General features: G+C 40.8%; 1 protein-coding gene across 1 annotated transcript in view; it reads left to right on the top strand.

Annotated features, from left to right (window-relative positions):
* Positions 1-27,066, top strand: part of LOC128647370 (tyrosine-protein phosphatase non-receptor type 9) — a 258,630-nt gene that overhangs the window by 217,769 nt on the left and 13,795 nt on the right. Inside the window, exons 10-11 of the mRNA XM_053700155.1 lie at positions 19,675-19,753; positions 21,252-21,402. Coding sequence (XP_053556130.1) covers positions 19,675-19,753; positions 21,252-21,402 — 230 coding nt within the window. The remainder of the gene's footprint in view (positions 1-19,674; positions 19,754-21,251; positions 21,403-27,066) is intronic.

The raw sequence follows: 27,066 nt of genomic DNA on the forward strand, positions 1-27,066 counted from the left end.
TGGGGAGGGCCTCTACAGTTCCCTGCGTGTGTAACTGTCCCTGAGTGTTGTGCCTTTCGTTAAAGGATTGCGCGCCTTTGCGTATTGCTCAGACATTTTTTTCAGTTATTGAATGACCCTATCGTTACCAGGTACAGGGATTTTCAGTCTGCTAATTCGAATGGTGCACCTCATTAGACATGTGGGGATGAGGTAATCTCCTGATTGTCATTTGATTGAGATCCTTCCCAGTTTTTTTGGAAGATGGGGCTCCGTTTGGCTGTCTCTTTTTGGGTGCTAACCTCCGGCTTGCCTTATATTTTATTTGTATCCGATGGGATGTCTTTTATTTGGTTTTGTTCCCTTCGGGAACCTTCTGGGACCGATACTCTGTTCTTCTTCGGAAGTTGTTTTGGACACGTTAGTCCTATGTTAAAATGTCTGTTTTCTTTTTTTTCTCCTATGAGGGAGAATATGGTAGCTTACCAGTTAGGACCCTAAGTGCAGGCTGGTCCTGTTGGGTTTGTCCGGTCTTGCGGCTGTTCAGACACGTGGTGCTGTTCTGCTTGGCTGGTACGGTAGAAGCGCAGAGTGCTCAGGTTTTCATTGGTTTTCATGTTCAACTAAGCATTTGAGAGGGCCTGTGGGTCCATAAGGCGGGATGGATTCTTTCAGTCCTTAAAGCCTTCAGTCATGGGTGACCGGGTCAGGGGAGTTTTTTTCCGCTGCGTCACTCTTTCTGATATCTGATACCATCAGAACCTAGTGTGGGGGAGGGTTGGAGGGCTTAGTGCCCCATTGCCGCGGTTTGGCCTTCGGTCTCAGGGCTCTAGATTGCCCTTGTGGGCCTGATCAAACAGCCTGTATCAGATTAGGCTGTCTAGCATGCAGAGGGTTTTCAGTTTGAAACCAGTTGCAGCTCTTGGCACCTTGCAGGTGTGCGCATACGCTTTATAGTGCTCTTACTCTTGACGTGTACCGTCTGTTTGAGTGGAGACCTTTGGGTCTCCTTCCATTGTCCCGGGTGAGTTGGATCTCCTTTTAGGGATCTGTATTTCCGGGTGATGGTTGATCCCTGCGAGGACTTTGTTTAGCTTGGGGTTTCCCGAAGCTGGGAAGTCTTAGCGCCTTTTTTCTTCCCTGTGTCCTCTGCTGGTGTGGAGTTGATGGGGAGACTAGCCCTGCTAGAGGTTTTTTTTTCTGAGGCCTTAAGAGGTCTCTTCATAAGACTTACCTGCCTTGCTCCTTGGAGCGTTGGACTTTGTCTAGGGGTGGTTCCTTCCTTGGTCGGGACTTTTGAGTTCTTCTTGCTAACAGGATTCTCTGGGTATACATTCATATCCCTTGTGTCTAGCCTTTTGGCCAGTTGGGGTGTTTAGTTCTAGGGTAAGGTTGCCTGAACTATTAGGTGCCCAGACCTGTTTTTCTCCTAAAACTTCCAGTTGCTGAGGCTTCTCTTGGCCTTTTTTTCCTGACCCAGTCTTGGGTTGTTTTGGAATCTTGGATCTCAGGGCTAGTCGTAGTGTTCCACGATAGTAGGAACTTGGGCTATGTCCTTGCCCCATCTACCTGGCCTGGTCATGGTTGGCCAGGTTTTCTGAGTATTTATTACTCTTTGCAACAGAGTAGCCCATGTCATCTAGTGGTTAGCTGTGTGGCTTGCGCCTCAAGGGTTGTTGGTTCATGCCCAGCTGCGGGCGCTGGATGTCCAATTTCTGGTGTGCCTTAGGGTTGCATCCCCCCTGGTCAGCTTGCCAGTGTACCCGGGGATTCCCTGCTCTGCCTCTGCTTGACAAGCTACTTGTAGGGGGGTCCTTCTAGGACATGTGTTGGGGATTTATCTTCCCGTTCGCCGGTGGCTTCGGCCTTGAGGGCAGTTATTGCCCTTCTGGCCTCATCCCTTTTTAATTAGGGGATATTCTCCTCCCTATGGAGATGGAGTCCTTTCTTGGGGCTTCTCCTGGATGGGAGGTGGACAGGTGGCATTGGTTCCCCCTGGATTCTTGCTGGCTCCAAGTCAGACTTGTTGGGGCTTTATTTTGATAGATCCTTAGGTCTATGGCCTTGTCGTCTGTTTTCAGAGTCGGGTTTTACTTGTACTCTGTGGGGATGGCTGTACTATCCTTACACGCTTTCCTGTACCAGTTTCGGGATTCTTCTGTTCCCCTATTTTGGATCCCTAGGGCTGGGTTGGTCCAGCTGGGTGTGGTTCTACAGGTCCGGGTGGCCGAGCTGTCTAAGGCGCTGCGTTCAGGTCGCAGTCTCCTCTGGATGTGTGAGCCTTGTTGAGTCTATCAGTTAGCTCAGTCTGCTAGGATATAGAATTTCCTTTCAACTTGCTCCATCGATTTCAGAAGAGGGTCTACTCTTCCTTCGGGTTCTGAGGGTATACTCTCCTTCTCGGGGGCCTCGATTGAGGTTTTGTGTTCCCCTTTTTAGGGACCTGTATAGGTCCGGCGGCTTTGGTTGCCTGGAACGTGCCCTCTGTCTGGGGGTGGCTTTTGCGGTCTGTTCTTGCTTGACTGCTTCTTCGCAAGTGTTGTTCTGATGTGTTCTCCAACCTGGGGTTTTTCGCCTGGGTCTATTACACGTTTTTTTATGGTTCAATACTTTGGTATTTTATGTTCAGACACTAGGTGGACTTTGCCTATTCAGTGCTTGCAGAATGTTGGAGAGAAGTCTGTTCGGTCTCTGTGCCCGGTCTTATCCTGGGTTTTGCTTGGTATAGTAGTGGCCTCCTTTTCCTGTTTGGACCCGTTTGGGTCTCTGTGAGCTGGGCTCACTCTTGGAGGTGTTCTTTTTTGTATTATGGGACGTTTCGGTTTCCTCGGTTCTCCTTTGAATTGTCCCCTTGGGGGTTTCGGCTGGTGTCCCCTTCATTAGTGGGGGGTGAGTGGTGGGGGGACGGTCTGTTTGACAACGGTGTCTCCTGGAGGACTGTTGGCTCAGTCGAGTCTGTTTTGCGTTCTCTAGTTTGGCTTCTGGACTAGCTGCGAGTTAGTGTCCTTGGGGCTTTTCCTTTAAAAAATTTCTCGGCTTCGGACGAAGCAGGGTTTTTTTATTAGGTAGAAGTTCTGGCCTGGTACCCTCAGTATGGGCCGCATATTGTACCCTCCCGTCTTGGCATTCAGTGTCCTCTATAGCTTGGTTGTTTTCCCAAAAGTAATGAATGCAGCTGTGGACTATTTCCATTAAAGAAGAAAAACATAAATTATGCTTACCTGATAATTTCCTTTTCTTCTGATGGAAAGAGTCCACAGCTCCCCACCTGTAATTTTATGTGGGGCGTCATTATTCTTCTGGCACCTTTCACCCTGATATTTCTTCTTCTGTTCCTTGTTCTTCTGCAGAAGGACTGGGGGATGAGGGAAGTGGGAGGAGTATTTAAGCCTTTGGCTGGGGTGTCTTTGCCGCCTCCTGGTGGCCAGGTTCTTATTTCCCAAAGGTAATGAATGCAGCTGTGGACTGTTTCCATCAGAAGAAAAGGAAATTATCAGGTAAGCATAATTTTGTTTTTTACTACAAAGTACATCAGATAAATATATTCAAGAGGCTTGACAATGGTGTGTCTTTGTACTGCGAACAAAACAATGTTGGGTGGTGGTGGTTGTTTTTTGTTTTTTATATTTTGTTGTAAAATACTTACTTGTTTCACTCCCATCAGTGAAGCTGAAGTACCTTCATATTCAGCAATGTATTTAACTCTACAACAATTATTGCTTAGCTTACCTTTATGTTTGCTCCTAATTTGCTGCAGCAAAGGAGACAGGAACGTGGATATGTGCTATGAGTTGAACGCTATTAAATGTTGACAGAGCACTCAACTCTGCTTTTAAACACTCCTCCTAGACATGGTCATAAACAACCTGGTTACCTTTAAGGCCTAAGCCCTTATACACATACAATTAAAGTCTCGGAAACTTTGAAAATGGGCTCAAAAACCTTTTAGTTATGCTTTTCTTCCAGTCTTTAGCTCCTATCCTTGGATATATATTGATTGTCTTGCATGCATTTAGTTCTGCTTCTTTTCAACCACACTAATAAGAACAAATTTCCACAGCACAATGTATCTTAGTCTTTATTGGAACATAAGTGTCCAGGCAAAACTGGTTTTGGACTGTCATCCCTTAATCATGCCATCGGGTTGATAGTCCGAAACATCAGCAGTTTTGCAGAATTCCTTATGTTCCAATAAAGACTAAGATACATTGTGCTGTGGAAATTTGTTTATTTTATTACCAGGTCATACAAGTCGCCACTGACTTCCTGAGCAGATGTGGTTTAATGGACGTACACAGAACGTGTGCATGCTCCTGAAACATTAATAACTTTTAGTGGAAAAATTCTGCTAATGGAGGAATCTTGCAAAAATGCTTCTTTTTAAAGTACATAAAACACTAAATAAATGCTAGATAGAATTATTCATTCATAGGAAAGATTAGTCTGAGAATAACATAATAATCCCTTTATTACCCATTCCCAAGTTTTGCATAACCAACACAGTTATATTAATATACTTTCTCTTACAAGGTGTATCCAGTCCACGGATTCATCCTTACTTGTGGGATATTCTCATTCCCTACAGGAAGTGGCAAAGAGAGCACACAGCAGAGCTGTCCGTATAGCTCCCCCTCAGGCTCCGCCCCCCCAGTCATTCTCTTTGCCGCTCTAACAAGTAGCATCTCCACGGGAGGGTAAAGTGAATGTGGTGTTAGATTTGTTTGTTGTCTTTTCTGGTAAGAGGAGAGGTCAGAAAGCGACTGCTACCTCTCTTTCCTTCTGGCTGAAAAGCATCATCCGATTGGCTTATGAGACTGCTGGACAGCAGCCTCCTGAACGAATTACAGCTCATTCCACCAGAGCTGTGGCTTTCCACATGGGCTTTCAAGAATGAGGCTTCTGTTGAACAGATTTGTAAGGCAGCGACTTGGTCTTCACTGCATACATTTGCCAAATTTTACAAATTCGATACTTTTGCTTCTTCGGAGGCTATTTTTGGGAGAAAGGTTTTGCAAGCAGTGGTGCCTTCCGTTTAGGTTACCTGACTTGTTCCCTCCCTTCATCCGTGTCCTAAAGCTTTGGTATTAGTATCCCACAAGTAAGGATGAATCCGTGGACTGGATACACCTTGTAAGAGAAAACAGAATTTATGCTTACCTGATAAATTACTTTCTCTTACGGTGTATCCAGTCCACGGCCCGCCCTGGCACTTAAGTCAGGTTCAAATGTATTTTTGTTAAACTTCAGTCACCACTGCACCCTATGGTTTCTCCTTTTTCTCCTAACCGTCGGTCGAATGACGGGGGGCGGAGCCTGAGGGGGAGCTATATGGACAGCTCTGCTGTGTGCTCTCTTTGCCACTTCCTGTAGGGAATGAGAATATCCCACAAGTAAGGATGAATCCGTGGACTGGATACACCGTAAGAGAAAGTAATTTATCAGGTAAGCATAAATTCTGTTTTTTACTTCTGTGATTACCCTGTATCTAAGCCTCTAAGACTGCCCCTTATTTCAGTTCTCTTGACAGACTTGCATTTTAGCCAGTGTTGACTCCTAGGTAACTCCATGGCTGTGAGCACAATGTTATCTATATGGCATACATGAACTAATGCCTTCTAGTGGTGAATTCTTTTCTTTCAAAATGCATTCTGATAAGAGACGGCCTCCAATGGCTCAGAAATTAGCATACCAAGAGAACAAATCAAAATGAATGATGAAAGTAAATTGGAAAGTTGTTTAAAATGACATGCCCTATCTGAAACATGAGTTTAATTTTGACAAAAATGAAATACTGACAAAATAAGTATAAAATTTGTGTCTATTAAGCAATGGGAGCTGCCATGTTGTAACTTATGTTCTTTCCCTGCTGTGGTAAATTAGGGACAGTTATAAATAGGTCACTAGAGTGTGCAGCCAATGGCTGTATGGAATATAACAGTATTCTGCACTTCCATTTCTAACAGGAAATGAAAAGCTCACAATTTCAGAATGGAATTATTACAGGAAAAAGGGGATAAAAATTGCAATATTTTTTTTTTAATACAATTTATCATTTTATATTACTGTCTCAAAGTGTTGTCCATTTAAAGTAAAAATGAACTCATGCACATTTCGGTTTTTGACGATTTCTATTTAACTCACTTAAAGGGACAGTTTACTCAAACATTTTCTCCCCTATAATTTGTTCCCCAGGATCCACTTTACCTGCTGGAGTGTATTAAATTGTTTACAAGTATTTCCATTACCCTTATATTGGCATTTGAAATAGTTTATTTAGCCTGTGGTATCCCCACCCATCGTGAAAGTTTTTGGCCTTGAGGCCAAGCTGTGTTAACACAGCCAGTAGAAGAAATTACACTCCCAGTGTGTTATAGAAAAGATAAGGTAATAAAATGTTAATTTTTCATTGTTCTCTACTAGAGCTGCGCATCTTCACCTGTCTCACGATTCGATTCGATTACGATTATCATCGTAACGATTCGATTCTACGATGCATCACGATTACTGCACTATTTCTGCCCAATTTTTAAAATTTTCAGAAAAAAAAATTCAAGCAGTCAAAGTATTGAAATAAACTCTTTTTTTATTTTATTAGCTCAAAAAAGGACACTCTTCCTGTGGCAAAGTCTGAACACAGCAGACAACAACAGTTTATAGAACAGTAAATACTAAATGGCAATTGTTGTATTGGTTTGGAAACAATATTATGGCATCAAACTGTAGTTACAGAGTACGAACGTAGTGTAAAAAGTGCAGTGCTCAGTGCTGCTCACAGTGTACTTCTTCAATAAAAGAAAATATTTAAATGTATATATTATATATAGTAAAGTAAGTACACTATACACTTGTAAAGAAACATGAACAACAAATAAATGTCTAACCTATCTATGTTGGTTTTAATTTAATTTCTTTACTTACTTAGTACTAATAATAATATAATAATAGACATTAAATTAAAACCAAAATAGATAGGTTAAGCTTAAGTTACCACCATAATACTTTATTTGTGTGAAAATTGTCCTCAGAAAACAAAACATAAATCCCTTATAGGTACAAAATTACAGGTGCAGTCCACTGTGCCTTCATGACTGTCAATTTGTGGCAAACAAACATCACGTGAAGAATCTGGAACACAACACACAGCACAGAGTGTGCACACAACACACGTGATTGTGACATATACAATTAGTTTACACACAGTTACAGACTTGCAATAGTACTAGAGAGAGAGACATTTAAAACAAGTAGCATTGAACTGAACTACTATAACTAACTAGTAGTTTCTTCTTGATGATTATATTATCTTTATGGGATCACAAATATAATTAGTTAGTTATTAGTTACTGTTAAAGCAGTACTACACACAACTGAACAGTGACTGAGTCTGTCACTGAACAGTACACAGCAGTCACACACAAACAAACAATACATAAAAAAGGACACAGACATCAAGGAGTAAATCATGGTGAAGAAAGGGTGGCACGCCACTCACCTGAGGTGTGTGTGCTTTATTTTTGTATTGTGCTGTTGTGTGTGGCACTGTGTGCTGTGTGTGCTGTACTGTCTGTAGTGTACAGTATATTTGTGATCCAATAAAGATTTACTCAAGGTTTACTCAAGGCTTTTCCTTCCCCTATAGTGGTTTGGCTTCAGTCTCACTCTCTGCATAGTGCACTCATAGACAGTTAGACAGTCACACTCACTAGACACTAGAGACACAGTGGGACACACACACAAACAAAAACATTCAAAGGCACCACAGCCACCCAGTCAGCCACAGTCACACTCACACTCATAGACACTTAGACACTGGGACAGACACACAATCACATACAAACAAAAACATTCAAAGGCAGTTAATACACTCATCTCACAGCACACACTCATAGAGAATGAGATACATACAAACTTTTCAAACTGGCACTCACTCACTCACAGTCAGGCTCACACACTAAAGACTGTTAGACAGTACACATTGTTATTGTTAACTTAACTGGTTGGTTAATTATATTAGGTTAACCCCTACAGATCTGCCTGGGAGTGGGATGGCATTTGGGATTGGGACCATAAACAAAAACATATGATATCTTTCTTAAAGGGTCTATTTAAAATAGACAATTTTTAGTGTGAATAATATTAATAATCCCTTATGCACTATGCACTCACTGCATTGCAAACAATACAGGGGTGTGCTGTAAACAATAGCACAACATCTACAAAACAGAGCACTTCCTGATTTTCAAACATCACAGTAACACTAGAAGTAGTAATAGACATTATACAACAAGTAGCATTGAACTACTAGATTTACTAACTTTGATTATCTTTATGGGATCACAAATATATTGTTACACAACACACACACAGTCACAGTCACACACAGTCAAACAATACCAAAAAAACCACACATCATAAAAAGAGTGAATCATGGTGAAGGGTGACACTGACACGCACACATGAGGTGTGTGCAGTTGTGTGTTGTTTCTTTTGTATTGTTTGTGTGTGTGTGTGACTGTGACAGAGTGACGTGGTCGGTCGTGTCGTGTAGTGTACTAGTATATTTTGTGATCCAACAAAGATTTACTCAAGGTTTTAAGCTTCATTTTTCAAAAAGCTATAAGCTATATAACAGTAACAAATATAAAATAACTTAACAGTAGTCTGCACTGGGCAGTGGGGTACACAGCACATTCTTCTGGATGTGCCAAAAAACATTAAATATTAATATAAACCTGAATCACTACTCAGAAAGAATTATGGAATATGTAGGTTTTTCTGTAAGAACACTAGTTGATCCACATGCTCTGGTTTGAGGGTGCTTCTTTTTGCCGTTACCACATCTCCTGCAGTGGAGAAAACCCGCTCTGCAGACACGCTTGTACCTGGGATACACAAGTATCGCTTTGACAAATGAGAGAGGAGGGGAAATATGACCTCATGTACATGCCACCATTTCAAAGGGTCTTCAGTGAGAGGCAGAGATGGGGCTTTACAATATTTCTCTATTTCCTCTTCAGCCTTGGCATAGGGGGTCTTGGGTTCTATTGTACCTTCAGTGTCAGTGAAAGACTGTCCCAGCAAAGTCATGAGCAGCGATGTGGACTTTCTTTTGGGAGGAGAAGGGTTATCCTCCTCGATGGGTGATTCTTCTTCCAGAGTTTCTTTTCCCTCAGGCAGTGGCACTTCATCCACGTTTGTCCTCCTAGATGTAACTGTACTAGTACACTCAATCTGTGTTTGAACAAAAGAATAGAAAAAATAGCATTCATTATTACCTCGAGCAGCCAGCCAGCTAATGCTATGTGTGTGCTCAGAGAGACAGTAATGCATAAATAAATGCATGCAACAGCTCACATCTATTAGGAAGGACTCGGGAGTGGACGGAGGAGGAGGAAAGTTGACTGACTGACTGTGGCGTTTTCAAACTGACTTATATAATAAACCTTGTACTCATTAAACTAGCTACTAATCAAGCTACTGCTAGCTAAGTCTATTTTGTATGGATGGATGGTATGTTTTATGTTTGTTTTCAATTTATACATTTTTCAAGAAACATGATGCAATTAAAATTACCTCCAAGGATGCAGTCTCCTCAGTCACTCCTCTGTATATCTCCAATCTCTCCTCCTCTGTGAGAATAAAAGGCAGTCCCTTAAAACGAGGATCCAGGGCAGAGGCTGTATAAAGTATCTTCTTCTCTGCCTCACTGCTGTACCTCTTCAGGAGATCTGTTTTGATGGCATTCTTGATCTCATGGATCATGGGTGTGTCTCCCATGGTGTCTGTCATGTTCTGGAGCAGTTGTGCATTTAGAGGGGCAATGAGAGAAACAGTTGGATTGCGCTCTTCTGACATCAGTGTGGTTGCATCTTTCATTGGCTTTAATGCACTCACAGCATCCTCTGCATTTGACACATCTGTTTCGTTGAGAGTGCAGAGATCTGACTCACTTTTTCTGACTTCTGGAGACAACAATGTGGCACAGATTGCAGGTTGCTGTTCTAGGAACCTCTCGACCATGTCATATGAGCTGTTCCACCTTGTTGTCACATCCGTTATCAGCTTATGATTCTTCAGGCCAAGACATTTCTGTTTTTCTTTCAGACAGTGGTTTGCTGTAGTGCTGCGGTGAAAAAATGTTGATATTCGTCGCACTCTGCCTAAAAGCCTGGAGAGCGTGGCCACTTTCAGCGCCCGCTGGGATGCGAGATTCAGTGTATGGGCGAAGCATTTTACATGAGGGAATTTTCCAACTTGAGCAGCAACAATCATGTTCGACGCATTGTCGGTCACAAGCACTACAGATTTATCGGACAGCTGCCATTCTTCCACGACACAAGACAGTAGCTCTGCCAGATGAGAACCCGTGTGAGACTCATAAACTTCTCTCGTTTGCAGCACATGCGACAAGATCTTCCAGTCCTTGCTAACGTAATGTGCAGTTACTGTTACATAAGACTCCGTCGTGACTGAAGTCCATGAATCACACGTTATTGCGACTCGACTGGCTTGGCTCATTGATGCAATTACCTGAGCTTTTGTTTCATGGTAGAGTGCAGGTATAACTTTTTCTGTTAAGTAATTGCGTGACGGGATCTTATAACGTGGCTCTAGTGTCTTCAACAGGTTGCGAAACCCAAGGTTTTCCACAACAGAGTAAGGCCGTAGGTCCTTCGCTATGAAAGTTGCCACAGCTTTGGTTATTCTCTTCCCTTTTTCAGAGTTGGGTGGCAAAGTTGACAGCATTGCATCAATTCTTGGCTGATGAGCTTCAGCTAGTCTTGTTATTTCCTTGGCAGTGGCACTGGCGGCAGCGGCAGGGGTTAGCATCTCAGAGTGAAAACGTCTAACGTGATTTCTCAAGTTAGTAGTATTCCCTAGGTATTTAATTTTTGTGTGACAGGCTTTACAAACCGCGTGTGTCTTGTCCAATTCGTGCTTTCCAGTATGTTCATAAAATCCAAAATGTGCCCAGATGCTTGCTTTTAAAATGCTAGGTGCATTTTTTATCTCTCTATCTTTTTTGTCTCCCTCTGTCATTTTAGCATGACATGTACATATGTGACGGATGATGTTGTTGTCAACGTCGAACTCTGTCAGTGTTAAAAAAAAAAAAAAAGAAAAAACACTAAGTTCCAGTTGTCAAAATGTCAAGCCACAAATGTAAAATCAACAAGTACTAGTAACTTCAACTACTTTGCCAATGCCATACATTTTGCGAACATAAATTTTAAAACAAATTGCATTGCAGGGGACATCACTCACTCACTGACACTGTAAGTTACTGTAATATTACACACTTAAAGGTGCAATGAAACCCAAACATTTACTTTCATGATTCAGATAGAGAATACAATTTTAAAAAACATCAAAACTAACTTCTATTATTTAATTTGCTTCATACTTCTCAGATATCGTTTGTTGATGACATATTAGCAATGCATTGCACAGCACACACATTACTTACTATATAATACTTAGTGCACAAGGAGGAGGCTAATAGGCTATGCATTTCAACAAAGGATAAGCAAATTATATAATAGGGAAAGTTGTTTAAAATTGCATGCACTTTCTTCTGTTATGTGTGATCAGTCCACGGGTCATCATTACTTCTGGGATATAACTCCTCCCCAACAGGAAATGCAAGAGGATTCACCCAGCAGAGCTGCATATAGCTCCTCCCCTCTACGTCACCCCCAGTCATTCTCTTGCACCCAACGACTAGATAGGATGTGTGAGAGGACTATGGTGATTATACTTAGTTTTTATAACTTCAATCAAAAGTTTGTTATTTTACAATAGCACCGGAGCGTGTTGTTGCCTCTCTGGCAGAGTTTGAAGAAGAATCTACCAGAGTTTTTACTATGATTTTAACCGGAGTAGTTAAGATCATATTGCTGTTTCTCGGCCATCTGAGGGAGGTAAAAGCTTCAGATCAGGGGACAGCGGGCAGATGAATCTGCATTGAGGTATGTAGCAGTTTTTATTTTCTGAATGGAATTGATGAGAAAATCCTGCCATACCGTTATAATGACATGTATGTATACTCTACACTTCAGTATTCTGGGGATGGCATTTCACCGGAATTACTCTGTTAAAAGTACACTAAACCTTTTAATAGGTATTTATCATGTTAAACGTTTTTGCTGGAATGTAGAATCGTTTGCATTTCTGAGGTACTGAGTGAATAAATATTTGGGCATTATTTTTCCACTTGGCAGTTACTTGTTTTAATTGTGACAGTTTCGTTTCTCTCTCACTGCTGTGTGTGAGGGGGAGGGGCCGTTTTGGCGCTCTTTTGCTACGCATCAAAAATTTCCAGTCAGTTACTCTTGTATTTCCTGCATGATCCGGTTCATCTCTAACAGAACTCAGGGGTCTTCAAACTTCTTTGGAGGGAGGTAGATTCTCTCAGCAGAGCTGTGAGACTTATATATTGACTGTGATTAAAAAACGTTGCTCTGTAATTTTTATTTTCAAATTTAATTATTGTTAATTTACTAATGGGAACAAACCTTTGCTAAAAGTTGTGTTGTTTTTAAGGATTGAGACTATAACTGTTTTTCAGTTCATTATTTCAACTGTCATTTAATCGTTTAGTGCTTCTTGGAGGCACAGTACGTTTTTGTTAAATAAGATTGTAACCAAGTTGCAAGTTTATTGCTAGTGTGTTAAACATGTCTGACTCAGAGGAAGATACCTGTGTCATTTGTTCCAATGCCAAGGTGGAGCTCAATAGAAATTTATGTACTAACTGTATTGATGCTACTTTAAATAAAAGCCAATCTGTACAATTTGAACAAATTTCACCAAACAGCGAGGGGAGAGTTATGCCGACTAACTCGCCTCACGTGGCAGTACCTGCATCTCCCGCCCGGGAGGTGCGTGATATTATGGCGCCTAGTACATCTGGGCGGCCATTACAGATAACATTACAAGATATGGCTACTGTTATGACTGAAGTTTTGGCTAAATTACCAGAACTAAGAGGCAAGCGTGATCACTCTGGGGTGAGAACAGAGTGCGCTGATAATACTAGGGCCATGTCTGATACTGCGTCACAGCTTGCAGAGCATGAGGACGGAGAGCTTCATTCTGTGGGTGACGGTTCTGATCCAAACAGATTGGATTCAGATATTTCAAATTTTAAATTTAAATTGGAAAACCTCCGTGTATTACTAGGGGAGGTTTTAGTGGCTCTTAATGATTGTAACACTGTTGCAATACCAGAGAAATTGTGTAGGTTGGATAAATACTTTGCGGTACCGGCGAGTACTGACGTTTTCCCTATACCTAAGAGACTAACTGAAATTGTTACTAAGGAGTGGGATAGACCCGGTGTGCCGTTCTCACCCCCTCCAATATTTAGAAAGATGTTTCCAATAGACGCCACCACACGGGACTTATGGCAAACGGTCCCTAAGGTGGAGGGAGCAGTTTCTACTTTAGCTAAGCGTACCACTATCCCGGTGGAGGATAGCTGTGCTTTTTCAGATCCAATGGATAAAAAATTAGAGGGTTACCTTAAGAAAATGTTTGTTCAACAAGGTTTTATATTGCAACCCCTTGCATGCATCGCGCCGATTACGGCTGCGGCAGCATTTTGGATTGAGTCTCTGGAAGAGAACCTTAGTTCATCTACGCTGGACGACATTACGGACAGGCTTAGAGTCCTTAAACTAGCTAATTCATTCATTTCGGAGGCCGTAGTACATTTAACCAAACTTACGGCTAAGAACTCAGGATTCGCCATTCAGGCACGTAGAGCGCTGTGGCTAAAATCCTGGTCAGCTGATGTAACTTCTAAGTCCAAATTACTTAATATTCCTTTCAAGGGGCAAACTTTATTTGGGCCCGGTTTGAAAGAAATTATCGCTGACATTACAGGAGGTAAGGGCCACGCCCTGCCTCAAGACAAAGCCAAAGCTAAGGCTAGACAGTCTAATTTTCGTCCCTTTCGGAATTTCAAAACAGGAGCAGCATCAACTTCCACTGCACCAAAACAGGAAGGAGCTGTTGCTCGTTACAGACAAGGCTGGAAACCTAACCAGTCCTGGAACAAGGGCAAGCAGGCCAGGAAACCTGCTGCTGCCCCAAAGACAGCATGAACCGAGGGCCCCCGATCCGGGACCGGGTCTAGTGGGGGGCAGACTCTCTCTCTTCACCCAGGCTTGGGCAAGAGATGTTCAGGATCCCTGGGCGCTAGAGATCATATCTCAGGGATACCTTCTAGACTTCAAATTCTCTCCCCCAAGAGGGAGATTTCATCTGTCAAGGTTGTCAACAAACCAGATAAAGAAAGAAGCGTTTCTACGCTGTGTACAAGATCTGTTATTAATGGGAGTGATCCATCCGGTTCCGCGGTCGGAACAAGGACAAGGGTTTTACTCAAACCTGTTTGTGGTTCCCAAAAAAGAGGGAACTTTCAGGCCAATCTTGGATTTAAAGATCCTAAACAAATTCCTAAGAGTTCCATCGTTCAAAATGGAAACTATTCGGACAATCTTACCCATGATCCAAAAGGGTCAGTACATGACCACAGTGGATTTAAAGGATGCTTACCTTCACATACCGATTCACAAAGATCATTACCGGTATCTAAGGTTTGCCTTCTTAGACAGGCATTACCAGTTTGTAGCTCTTCCATTCGGATTGGCTACGGCTCCAAGAATCTTCACAAAGGTTCTGGGTGCCCTTCTGGCGGTACTAAGACCGCGAGGAATTTCGGTAGCTCCGTACCTAGACGACATTCTGATACAAGCTTCAAGCTTTCAAACTGCCAAGTCTCATACAGAGTTAGTTCTGGCATTTCTAAGGTCGCATGGATGGAAAGTGAACGAAAAGAAGAGTTCTCTTTTTCCTCTCACAAGAGTTCCATTCTTGGGGACTCTTATAGATTCTGTAGAAATGAAGATTTATCTGACAGAAGACAGATTAACAAAGCTTCTAAATGCATGCCGTGTCCTTCATTCCATTCAACTCCCGTCAGTAGCTCAATGCATGGAGGTGATCGGCTTAATGGTAGCAGCAATGGACATAGTTCCCTTTGCACGTCTACATCTCAGACCGCTGCAATTGTGCATGCTGAGTCAGTGGAATGGGGATTACTCAGACTTGTCCCCTACTCTGAATCTGGATCAAGAGACCAGAAACTCTCTTCTATGGTGGCTTTCTCGGCCACATCTGTCCAGGGGGATGCCATTCAGCAGGCCGGACTGGACAATTGTAACAACAGACGCCAGCCTACTAGGTTGGGGCGCTGTCTGGAATTCTCTGAAGGCTCAGGGACAATGGAATCAGGAGGAAAGTCTCCTGCCAATAAACATTCTGGAATTGAGAGCAGTTCTCCATGCCCTTCTGGCTTGGCCCCAGTTAAAAACTCGGGGGTTCATCAGGTTTCAGTCGGACAACATCACGACGGTAGCTTACATCAACCATCAAGGAGGGACAAGAAGCTCCCTAGCAATGATGGAAGTATCAAAGATAATTCGCTGGGCAGAGTCTCACTCTTGCCACCTGTCAGCAATCCACATCCCGGGAGTGGAGAACTGGGAGGCGGATTTCTTGAGTCGCCAGACTTTTCATCCGGGGGAGTGGGAACTTCATCCGGAGGTCTTTGCCCAAATACTTCGACGTTGGGGCAAACCAGAGATAGATGTCATGGCGTCTCGCCAGAACGCCAAACTTCCTCACTACGGGTCCAGATCCAGGGATCCGGGAGCGGTTCTGATAGATGCTTTGACAGCACCTTGGAACTTCGGGATGGCTTATGTGTTTCCACCCTTCCCGCTGCTTCCTCGATTGATTGCCAAAATCAAACAGGAGAGAGCATCAGTGATTCTAATAGCGCCTGCATGGCCACGCAGGACTTGGTATGCAGATCTAGTGGACATGTCATCCTGTCCACCTTGGTCTCTACCTCTAAGACAGGACCTTCTGATACAGGGTCCATTCAAACATCAAAATCTAACTTCTCTGAAGCTGACTGCTTGGAAATTGAACGCTTGATTTTATCAAAACGTGGTTTTTCTGAGTCGGTTATTGATACCCTGATACAGGCTAGGAAGCCTGTTACCAGAAGGATTTACCATAAGATATGGCGTAAATACCTATACTGGTGCGAATCCAAAGGTTACTCCTGGAGTAAGGTTAGGATTCCTAGGATAATGTCCTTTCTACAAGAAGGTTTAGAAAAGGGTTTATCGGCTAGCTCATTAAAGGGACAGATCTCAGCTCTGTCCATCTTGTTACACAGGCGTCTGTCAGAAAATCCAGACGTCCAGGCCTTTTGTCAGGCTTTAGCTAGGATCAAGCCTGTGTTTAAAGCTGTTGCTCCGCCATGGAGTTTAAACTTAGTTCTTAACGTTTTACAGGGTGTTCCGTTTGAACCCCTTCATTCCATTGATATAAAATTGTTATCTTGGAAAGTTCTGTTTTTAATGGCTATTTCCTCGGCTCGAAGAGTCTCTGAGTTATCAGCCTTACATTGTGATTCTCCTTATCTGATCTTTCACTCAGACAAGGTAGTTCTGCGTACTAAACCTGGGTTCTTACCTAAGGTAGTCACTAACAGGAATATCAATCAAGAGATTGTTGTTCCATCCTTGTGTCCAAATCCTTCTTCAAAGAAGGAACGTCTTCTACACAATCTGGATGTAGTTCGTGCCCTCAAGTTCTACTTGCAGGCAACTAAAGATTTTCGCCAAACTTCTTCCCTGTTTGTCGTTTATTCTGGACAGAGGAGAGGTCAAAAAGCTTCTGCTACCTCTCTCTCTTTTTGGCTTCGTAGCATAATACGTTTAGCCTATGAGACTGCTGGACAGCAGCCTCCTGAAAGAATTACAGCTCATTCCACTAGAGCTGTAGCTTCCACTTGGGCCTTTAAGAATGAGGCCTCTGTTGAACAGATTTGCAAGGCTGCAACTTGGTCTTCGCTTCATACTTTTTCCAAATTTTACAAATTTGACACTTTTGCTTCTTCGGAGGCTATTTTTGGGAGAAAGGTTCTTCAGGCAGTGGTTCCTTCTGTATAATGAGCCTGCCTATCCCTCCCGTCATCCGTGTACTTTTGCTTTGGTATTGGTATCCCAGAAGTAATGATGACCCGTGGACTGATCACACATAACAGAAGAAAACATAATTTATGCTTACCTGATAAATTCCTTTCTTCTGTTGTGTGATCAGTCCACGGCCCGCCCTGTTTTAAGGCAGGTAAATATCTTTTAAATTATACTCCAGTCACCACTTCACCCTTGGTTTCCCCTTTCTCGTTGATTCTTGGTCGAATGACTGGGGGTGACGTAGAGGGGAGGAGCTATATGCAGCTCTGCTGGGTGAATCCTCTTGCATTTCCTGTTGGGGAGGAGTTATATCCCAGAAGTAATGATGACCCGTGGACTGATCACACAACAGAAGAAAGGAATTTATCAGGTAAGCATAAATTATGTTTTCTTGAATCACAAAATGGGTTTTATGGCCTTTAGTTTAGTATGTTTAAAAAATGCAGCTTTTAGCCTTGTTAAGTTTTGTTAACTTATAAAATAAAAACAAGGATTGGGTTCTTCGGATTGGCATCTTTTAAGAGAGCACTCAGAGTCAGCACATGCATGCAATTGCATTGCATATTAAATTGCATATATAAAATGTATTATATTAAAAAAATAAATACTATTATTATTATATATAAAAAGTGTATATTATTAAAATATTAGAACTTCAGACCAGGCCATCCATCCATGTGAAAAACATGTAGATATAGATAGATACAGATTAGACTAATAGAGACACACATGCAAGGCATGGCAATGGCAATTATGGCATGGCATTGGCAAAATGTACGACGTTTAACTAAGCAGTTAGTTAGTCTAATTCTCACCATAGGTCTCCTCCTCTGTCTCCCACAAAATAAAAATGAGCCCGCCGTGTAGCTGTATACCGCCGTGTATACTCTGAGTCAGAATCGTCATCACATTCATCCTCATCAATCTCAGGCAACACACTCCTGCTTTGCTCCTACTGCGTAACTTCGGCACTTCCAGAGACCGCCCATGGAGCGCCCATGTTGCTTTATTGGGTGACGTGACGTCAGTGACGTCAAAACGATGTACCGCGCACTTTCGCGCACTTTCTGTTACTTGTCCTGGAGGCTGGTCACGTGGGTAACGTTAATCGATTATCGCGTCTCAGCGCATCGATGCAGAATCGTTTCATGCCGCATCGCGATGCATCGTCAAAACGATTATTTTTGGCAGGCCTATTCTCTACAGGTATTGGTGATTAGTTTATGGACAGGTATAAGATAAAGAAGCAGGTATATGTACACAATGTGATACAGTAATGAGATCTGATTATACCTACAAGCTCAACCCATTTTATTTGGTTATGGCTTCAAAACACAAAATCAGCTAATTCATATAAACAAATGAGCCTTAAAAAATCAAATCTCATACATTTTATACTCTGCAGCTGGTAAAAAAAAGTAATTGGAAACGTATTAAGGGAAAAACAATTTTATAGTGTACTGTCCCTTTAACAAAAGTTTTTTTCTTGTAACTATCACATGTGTAAGACTAGCCTCTGAATTTGTAAGCATTACATAATGGACCATATTTGTTTAAGGTTGTTAAAGCTGTCCCTAAATTATTACTCAGTTGTCAGATTTAACAAACAAAAAGCTTCTGTCGTGAAAGATAAATCTTTGTATACCTTGTATTTAGTGATATGTTTACATATCTGCCTGAACAGAACTGAATAGCTCAATATTTCTGACAAAATCATGGTCCCTGAGGTCATTAAAATGGGAATGTCCCTAATAAGACTGATTTAAGGTTGGATTGTTCAGTGCGTCATTAAAGCTTATCAGTGTCATAATGTTCCAGTATCTGTAAGGCTCAGGGATCACACTACTATGGCAGTCTTCTGGGCAGCTGAGCTGGGTGCTATTCCATCTGAAATATGCCTGGCTGGTGTCTAGAGGACATCTCACCCTTTTCTCATAGATTATGCAAGTTGACAATACTAGCTTTCTGAAGTGTATATCATCTACAGTTCTTCTGTCCTCAAAGTTTGTTTTGCACTGTTTGTGTCATTAATTTATGCACCCAAAATGTTATACTTCTTTAGGAATCATTCATTTATGGTAAATATTGGCTGCAGGGTGTGAGCCAAGATAACAGAAATTGCTGCATTTAGATTGAGTGTCTTGTATTAGATCTCTAGACAAAAACCACAAGGTTCCTAGCCTAATCCTCTGTCTGTACTTGAGCAATCACTTTTATATTGACGAGGAGTGGGGAGCCTGGCTCTCACCATTCCCCATTAATTTGTGGTGAATATTATCTAGGAATTTCATCTATGCTAGACAGTATTATGGCATATTAAAATGCTGTGCTTATATTGAGATTCAGGTGGAACCTATTAAATCATCTCCCTCTAAAATACATAGTTTGAGCGTGGGATTATAGGATCATATTTTGATGGTAGATAAGAACCAGAATGTCCATTGAGTCTACCTGTAAATTTTTCTGAAGTAAGTTTAGTTTGCTGAATAACCTAAATTAGCCACCCTTTTGTAACTAATCTAAATATAAATGATCCATATTTGTGTGTTGCTGCTGAGGTGAGTTAGAGAAGTGTCCAACATCAAAAATGCATGTGTTGCATTTAGTGTATATTCTTTTTTTTTTTTTTAAACAGGTCCCTTGCCAAAAACATTTGACGATTTCTGGCGAATGGTGTGGGAACAAAGTGTCTTAATAATTGTGATGACAACACGGTAAATATTGATATATGTATGATGTATTGATTTTTTATTTTTACTTCTTGTAGTTATTAGAAGTGAATTTGAACAAATGTTCAGGATATTTGTTCAGTAATGAATTGAAGAAATACAAAATACACATTTTTGTTTTCCATTTATTTATAAGCAAGTTTCTGTCTGAAACTTAAAGGTACATGCAACTCAAAATTGTTGTTTCATGGTTCAGATAGAATATACAATTTTAAACAACTTTCCAATTGACTTAAATTATTTAATTTGCTTCCTTTTCTTGTTATCCTTTGCTAAAAGGTTTATCTAGGAAATCTCAGGAGCAGCAAATAACCTAGGTTCTAGCTGCTGATCGGTGGCTCCATATATATTCTGATTGCCATTGGCTTACACATGTGTTCAGTCAGCAACCAGTAGTACATTGCTGCTCCTTCAACAAAGCATTCTAAGAGAACGTAGAAAATGTAATAGGAGTAAATTAGAAAATTGCTTAAAATTGCTCTCTATCTGAATCATGAAAGAAAAAAATGTGGGTTTAATATCCCTTTAAATTTAGAAATCGGCTAATTTTGTATTTGTTCATTTTTTATTTTTTTTTGTTAATGAACAAATGGGTTCAATACTAGACCCTATTCTATCAATGCTTAATGTAGAAAATGGATGTATAAAATTTCTAAGCAAAATCGTTTGTGGATAGGTTGATTTAGCTATATGCAAATTGTGTAATCAATACACGTGCTAAATGTGCGGATACATTGTTTATATTGTAATACTGCTGTTCTTGAAATAATTTAGGAACAGTCACAAAAAGGTGTGTTTTATACACTAGTATTGCTGGTTAACACTTTAACATATTAAAGGAAGTTGTCACCCTCTATAAACTCAACAGAATTATTTGTATTATTATTATCGGTTATTTGTAGAGCGCCAACAGATTCTGTAGCGCTAAAGATTAAATGAGTCCAAAATGCAAAGTAGTGCAGTTCAAATCCTTTAAGAAGCATTTTTGCTTATGCTTATTTTTTGCTAACACTTTGCTTTAAAACAATGACTTTCTTGTACACACCACAATTAATTCTCATTATAATGCTTTTAAAGGCACATTAAATATAAAAAAAACATGATTCAAACAGGGCATGGAAATGAAAAAACAAAAAAATAAAACTTTTTAATTTTACTTCTATTATCAATTTGTTTTGTGCTCATATTATTCTTGAATAGCATACCTAGGTAGGTAGTGTGCATGTGTCTAGAGAACTGTATACACCTGCTCTTCAACAAAGGATACCAAAATAATAAAGTAAAATTGATATAGAAACAATTTGGAAACTTTAACCTCTATCTGAATCATGAAAGAAAAAAATGTTGTGGTTTTTTCCCTTTAAATACTAACAAGGTTAAGCATTAAAACAACCTTCAGACTGATTTATGCTTTTTTGTGCCTATGTGCTACTAGAAGAAGTTATAAAATTCATGTATGTAAAATTTATTTTTTTCCCCCTAGGGTGATTGAAAGGGGGCGAATAAAATGTGGACAATATTGGCCTTTAGAAGCTGGAAGAAGTGAAGATTCAGGACATTTCATTATACGAAACATACATATAGATCTCTTCCAAGACTTTAAGCTTACCCACTTGGATTTATACAACAAACAGGTAAGTTTTAAAACTGTCTGTATGAAGCAGATATCTGAATTTCAACACCACATTTTAATAGAAGCTTCTCAAATGTCCATTATTGTGCTAGATAATAATAGGGCAATATACTAAAGCCAGTAGATGAGCGTTCATTGCTTTTAAAGTTGGTGCAGGAACACCATTTTAAGTGGGAGGTTGATTTCTGCTATCTTTTTGTAACTTTTCTATAGCCGTTACTGCAGTATTCTAACGGGTAAATTGGATCACTGGGAACACACACATTGATAAATGTTACTGTACAATGTCTCTAGGAAACAAAACATCATGATCTCTTGTTTGTCATGTAAGCTTTGTTTTGTAAATTAAAGCAACATACTAATGCAAAAATAAGTCCTGCACCACCAATGACACGCAATAAAGCAAAGACTTTATTATTAGCTCTTTGTAATAATGCAATAGAAGCATTTTACTGGGGCTCCCTTTAAATATAGTGCATTCCTGTTTTTACATTTTACAAGATCTCACTTAAGGGGACATAAAACCCAAAAATGTTATTTCATGATACAGGATACTTATGTAAACAACTTAACATTTTACTTCTATTCTCAATTTTGCTTCATTCTTATTGTATCCTTTCTTGAAGGAGCAGCTGCACTTCTGGAACCTAGCTGAGCACGTTGGTGAGCCAATCACAATAGACATATATGTGCAGCCACCAATCAGCTGTTAGCTCCCAGTTCCTGAGTGTTCTGAGAGTGTAGTGTTCTCCCCAGGACCTTTTTAGTAGGCACACCACCTGGCTGATTTTACGGACTACCCAGCTAAAATGTAATCCAATATTAAAGGGACACTGAACCCAAAAAATATCTTTCATGATTCAGATAGAGCATGCAATTTTCTAATCTACTCCTATTATCAATTTGTCTTCGTTCTCTTGCTATCTTTATTTGAAAAAGGCATATAAGCTTTTTTTTCTTTTTTTTATTTTTTTCTTGGTTCAGTACTCTGGACAGCACTTTTTTATTGGTGCATGAATTGATCCACCAATCGGCAAGGACAACCCAGGTTGTTCACCAAAAATGGGCCAGCATCTAAACTTACATTCTTGCATTTCAAATAAAGATACCAAGAGAATGAAGAACATTTGATTATATGAGTAAATTAGAAAGTTGCTTAAAATTTCATGCTCCATCTGAATCACTAAAAAAAAAAAAAAATTTGGGTTCAGTGTCCCGTTAAACGAACGTTAATTAATAACAAATATTTATAATATTTGTTTCTAAAATTATCATTTAATCAGTTAGTTAAATTATGAAAATAATTTGTGCTTTAGCTAGCTTAAAGGGGCATTCCAGTCAAAATTTAAATACACATAGATGAATAACATGTTTGAATAGAAACATATTTGCAATATACATATACTGGCAAAAATGCTTCTAATTAAGGTTATCACTGTTTTAGTGTTAGCATTCTTCTCTGCACGTGCATGTGAAGCACAGCTAGATGTTCTCAGTGCACCAGCATTTTAAATACTGCAGCTGCTCAGAGCGCAAGTGGGACTTGCATCATGTCAGTGATTACCAGATGGTATAAACACCTTAGGCTCTCTGAGCAAGTGATGTGGTTAAAATGCTGATGCACAGTGCATATTTAAATACAAAATTTAAATTGCTATAGCTTTTATCAGAAGCAGTTTTGCTAACACAGTGTATTACAAAAATGCTTCTATTCAAAACTAAAATGTATCTGTGGATTCCAATTTTGTCTGGAATGTCCCTTTAAGTGACGTTTTTAAATGACGTAAAATGTTATAATATTGCAAAGTATTACAGTCGTCACACAGCGGGCAAAATTTTATGTGGAGAACACTGCCTAGGTATGCATTTCAACAAAGGATACCAAGAGAATGAAGCAGATTAGATACAAGAACCAAATTGGAAACTTGTTTAAAAATTTGTTTTATTGTAATCGTGAAATAAACATTTTGTGTTTCATGTCCTTTTAAGCTTTAGGTGTAATCTGTTAAGCTAATACCTTGTGTCCACTGTATTTTTGTTATATTTTCATATGACCCTAAATTATTTGGATAGCCATACATACCCTTAGGGCTAGTTAGTTTTAATATACTTTTTTGGAAGGGTAGACTGTGTAGTTATTGCTTTGCACTATTGTTTTAAATACAATACAAATACGTTTATTTTCTCCAACATAGGTGTGTCCGGTCCACGGCGTCATCCTTACTTGTGGGATATTCTCTTCCCCAACAGGAAATGGCAAAGAGCCCAGCAAAGCTGGTCACATGATCCCTCCTAGGCTCCGCCTTCCCCAGTCATTCTCTTTGCCGTTGTACAGGCAACATCTCCACGGAGATGGCTTAGAGTTTTTTGGTGTTTAACTGTAGTTTTTATTATTCAATCAAGAGTTTGTTATTTTAAAATAGTGCTGGTATGTACTATTTACTCTGAAACAGAAAAGAGATGAAGATTTCTGTTTGTAAGAGGAAAATGATTTTAGCAACCGTTACTAAAATCGATGGCTGTTTCCACACAGGACTGTTGAGAGGAATTAACTTCAGTTGGGGGAAACAGTGAGCAGACTTTTGCTGCTTGAGGTATGACACATTTCTAACAAGACGATGTAATGCTGGAAGCTGTCATTTTCCCTATGGGATCCGGTAAGCCATTTTTATTACATAAGAAAAAAAGGGCTTCACAAGGGCTTTTAAGACTGTAGACATTTTCTGGGCTAAAACGATTGAGATATAAGCATATTTTATACTTCATAGCTTTGAGGAATTATTTTATTCTTGGGAATTATGTAAAATAACCGGCAGGCACTGTATTGGACACCTTATTCTCTAGGGGCTTTCCCTAATCATAGGCAGAGCCTCATTTTCGCGCCTCTATTGCGCACTTGTTTTTGGGAAGCATGACATGCAGATGCATGTGTGAGGAGCTCTGATACATAGAAAAGACTTTCTGAAGGCGTCATTTGGTATCGTATTCCCCTTTGGGCTTGGTTGGGTCTCAGCAAAGCAGATACCAGGGACTGTAAAGGGGTTAAATATAAAAACGGCTCCGGTTCCGTTATTTTAAGAGTTAAAGCTTTCAAATTTGGTGTGCAATACTTTTAAGGCTTTAAGACACTGTGGTGAAATTTTGGTGAATTTTGAGCAATTCCTTCATACTTTTTCACATTTGCAGTAATAAAGTGTGTTCAGTTTAAAATTTAAAGTGACAGTAACGGTTTCATTTTAAAACGTTTTTTGTACTTTGTTATCAAGTTTATGCCTGTTTAACATGTCTGAACTGCCAGATAGACTGTGTTCTGTATGTGGGGAAGCCAAGGTTCCTTCTCATTTAAATAGATGTGATTTATGTGACACAAAATTTAGAGAAAATGATGCCCGAGATGATTCCTCAAGTGAGGGGAGTAAGCATGGTACTGCATCATCCCCTCCTTCGTCTACACCAGTCTTGCCCACACAGGAGGCCCCTAGTACATCTAGTGCGCCAATACTCCTTACTATGCTACAATTAACGGCTGTAATGGATAATTCTATCAAAAACATTTTAGCCAAAATGCCCACTTATCAGCGAAAGCGCGACTGCTCTGTTTTAGACAATACTGAAGAGCACGAGGACGCTGATGATATTGGTTCTGAAGTGCCCCTACACCAGTCTGAGGGGGCCAGGGAGGTTTGGTCTGAGGGAGAAATTTCAGATTCAGGGAAAATTTCTCAACAAGCTGAACCTGATGTGATTACATTCAAATTTAAATTGGAACATCTCCGCGCCCTGCTTAAGGAGGTGTTATCTACTCTGGATGATTGTGAGAATTTGGTCATTCCAGAGAAATTATGTAAAATGGACAAGTTCCTAGAGGTCCCGGGGCCCCCCGAAGCTTTTCCTATACCCAAGCGGGTGGCGGACATTGTAAACAAAGAATGGGAAAGGCCCGGCATACCTTTCGTCCCTCCCCCTATATTTAAGAAATTGTTTCCTATGGTCGACCCCAGAAAGGACTTATGGCAGACAGTCCCCAAGGTCGAGGGGGCGGTTTCTACTCTAAACAAACGCACCACTATACCCATAGAAGATAGTTGTGCTTTCAAAGATCCTATGGATAAAAAATTAGAGGGTTTGCTTAAAAAGATGTTTGTTCAGCAAGGTTACCTTCTACAACCAATTTCATGCATTGTTCCTGTCACTACAGCAGCGTGTTTCTGGTTCGATGAACTAGAAAAGGCGCTCAATAAAGATTCTTCTTATGAGGAGATTTTGGACAGAATTCATGCTCTCAAATTGGCTAACTCTTTCACCCTAGACGCCACTTTGCAATTGGCTAGATTAGCGGCGAAAAATTCTGGGTTTGCTATTGTGGCGCGCAGAGCGCTTTGGCTAAAATCTTGGTCAGCGGATGCGTCTTCCAAGAACAAATTGCTTAACATTCCTTTCAAGGGGAAAACGCTGTTTGGCCCTGACTTGAAAGAGATTATTTCTGATATCACTGGGGGCAAGGGCCACGCCCTTCCTCAGGATAGGTCTTTCAAGGCCAAAAATAAACCTAATTTTCGTCCCTTTCGCAGAAACGGACCAGCCCCAAGTGCTACGTCCTCTAAGCAAGAGGGTAATACTTCTCAAGCCAAGCCAGCCTGGAGGCCAATGCAAGGCTGGAACAAAGGTAAGCAGGCCAAGAAACCTGCCACTGCTACCAAGACAGCATGAGATGTTGGCCCCCGATCCAGGACCGGATCTGGTGGGGGGCAGACTCTCTCTCTTCGCTCAGGCTTGGGCAAGAGATGTTCTGGATCCTTGGGCGCTAGAAATAGTCTCCCAAGGTTATCTTCTGGAATTCAAGGGGCTTCCCCCAAGGGGGAGGTTCCACAGGTCTCAATTGTCTTCAGACCACATAAAAAAACAGGCATTCTTACATTGTGTAGAAGACCTGTTAAAAATGGGAGTGATTCATCCTGTTCCATTAGGAGAACAAGGGATGGGGTTCTACTCCAATCTGTTCGTAGTTCCCAAAAAAGAGGGAACATTGAGACCAATCTTAGATCTCAAGATCCTAAACAAGTTTCTCAAGGTTCCATCGTTCAAAATGGAAACCATTCGAACAATTCTTCCTTCCATCCAGGAAGGTCAATTCATGACCACGGTGAATTTAAAGGATGCGTATCTACATATTCCTATCCACAAGGAACATCATCGGTTCCTAAGGTTCGCATTTCTGGACAAGCATTACCAGTTTGTGGCACTTCCGTTCGGATTAGCCACTGCTCCAAGAATTTTCACAAAGGTACTAGGGTCCCTTCTAGCGGTGCTAAGACCAAGGGGCATTGCAGTAGTACCTTACTTGGACGACATACTGATTCAAGCGTCGTCCCTTCCACAAGCAAAGGCTCACACGGACATTGTCCTGGCCTTTCTCAGATCTCACGGGTGGAAAGTGAACGTAGAAAAAAGTTCTCTATCTCCGTCAACAAGGGTTCCCTTCTTGGGAACAATAATAGACTCCTTAGAAATGAGGATTTTTCTGACAGAGGCCAGAAAATCAAAACTTCTAAACTCTTGTCAAATACTTCATTCTGTTCCTCTTCCTTCCATAGCGCAGTGCATGGAAGTAATAGGTTTGATGGTAGCGGCAATGGACATAGTTCCTTTTGCGCGAATTCATCTA

Source organism: Bombina bombina, chromosome 2 (genome assembly GCF_027579735.1).
Source record: "Bombina bombina isolate aBomBom1 chromosome 2, aBomBom1.pri, whole genome shotgun sequence".
NCBI classification, from domain to species: Eukaryota; Metazoa; Chordata; class Amphibia; order Anura; family Bombinatoridae; genus Bombina; species Bombina bombina.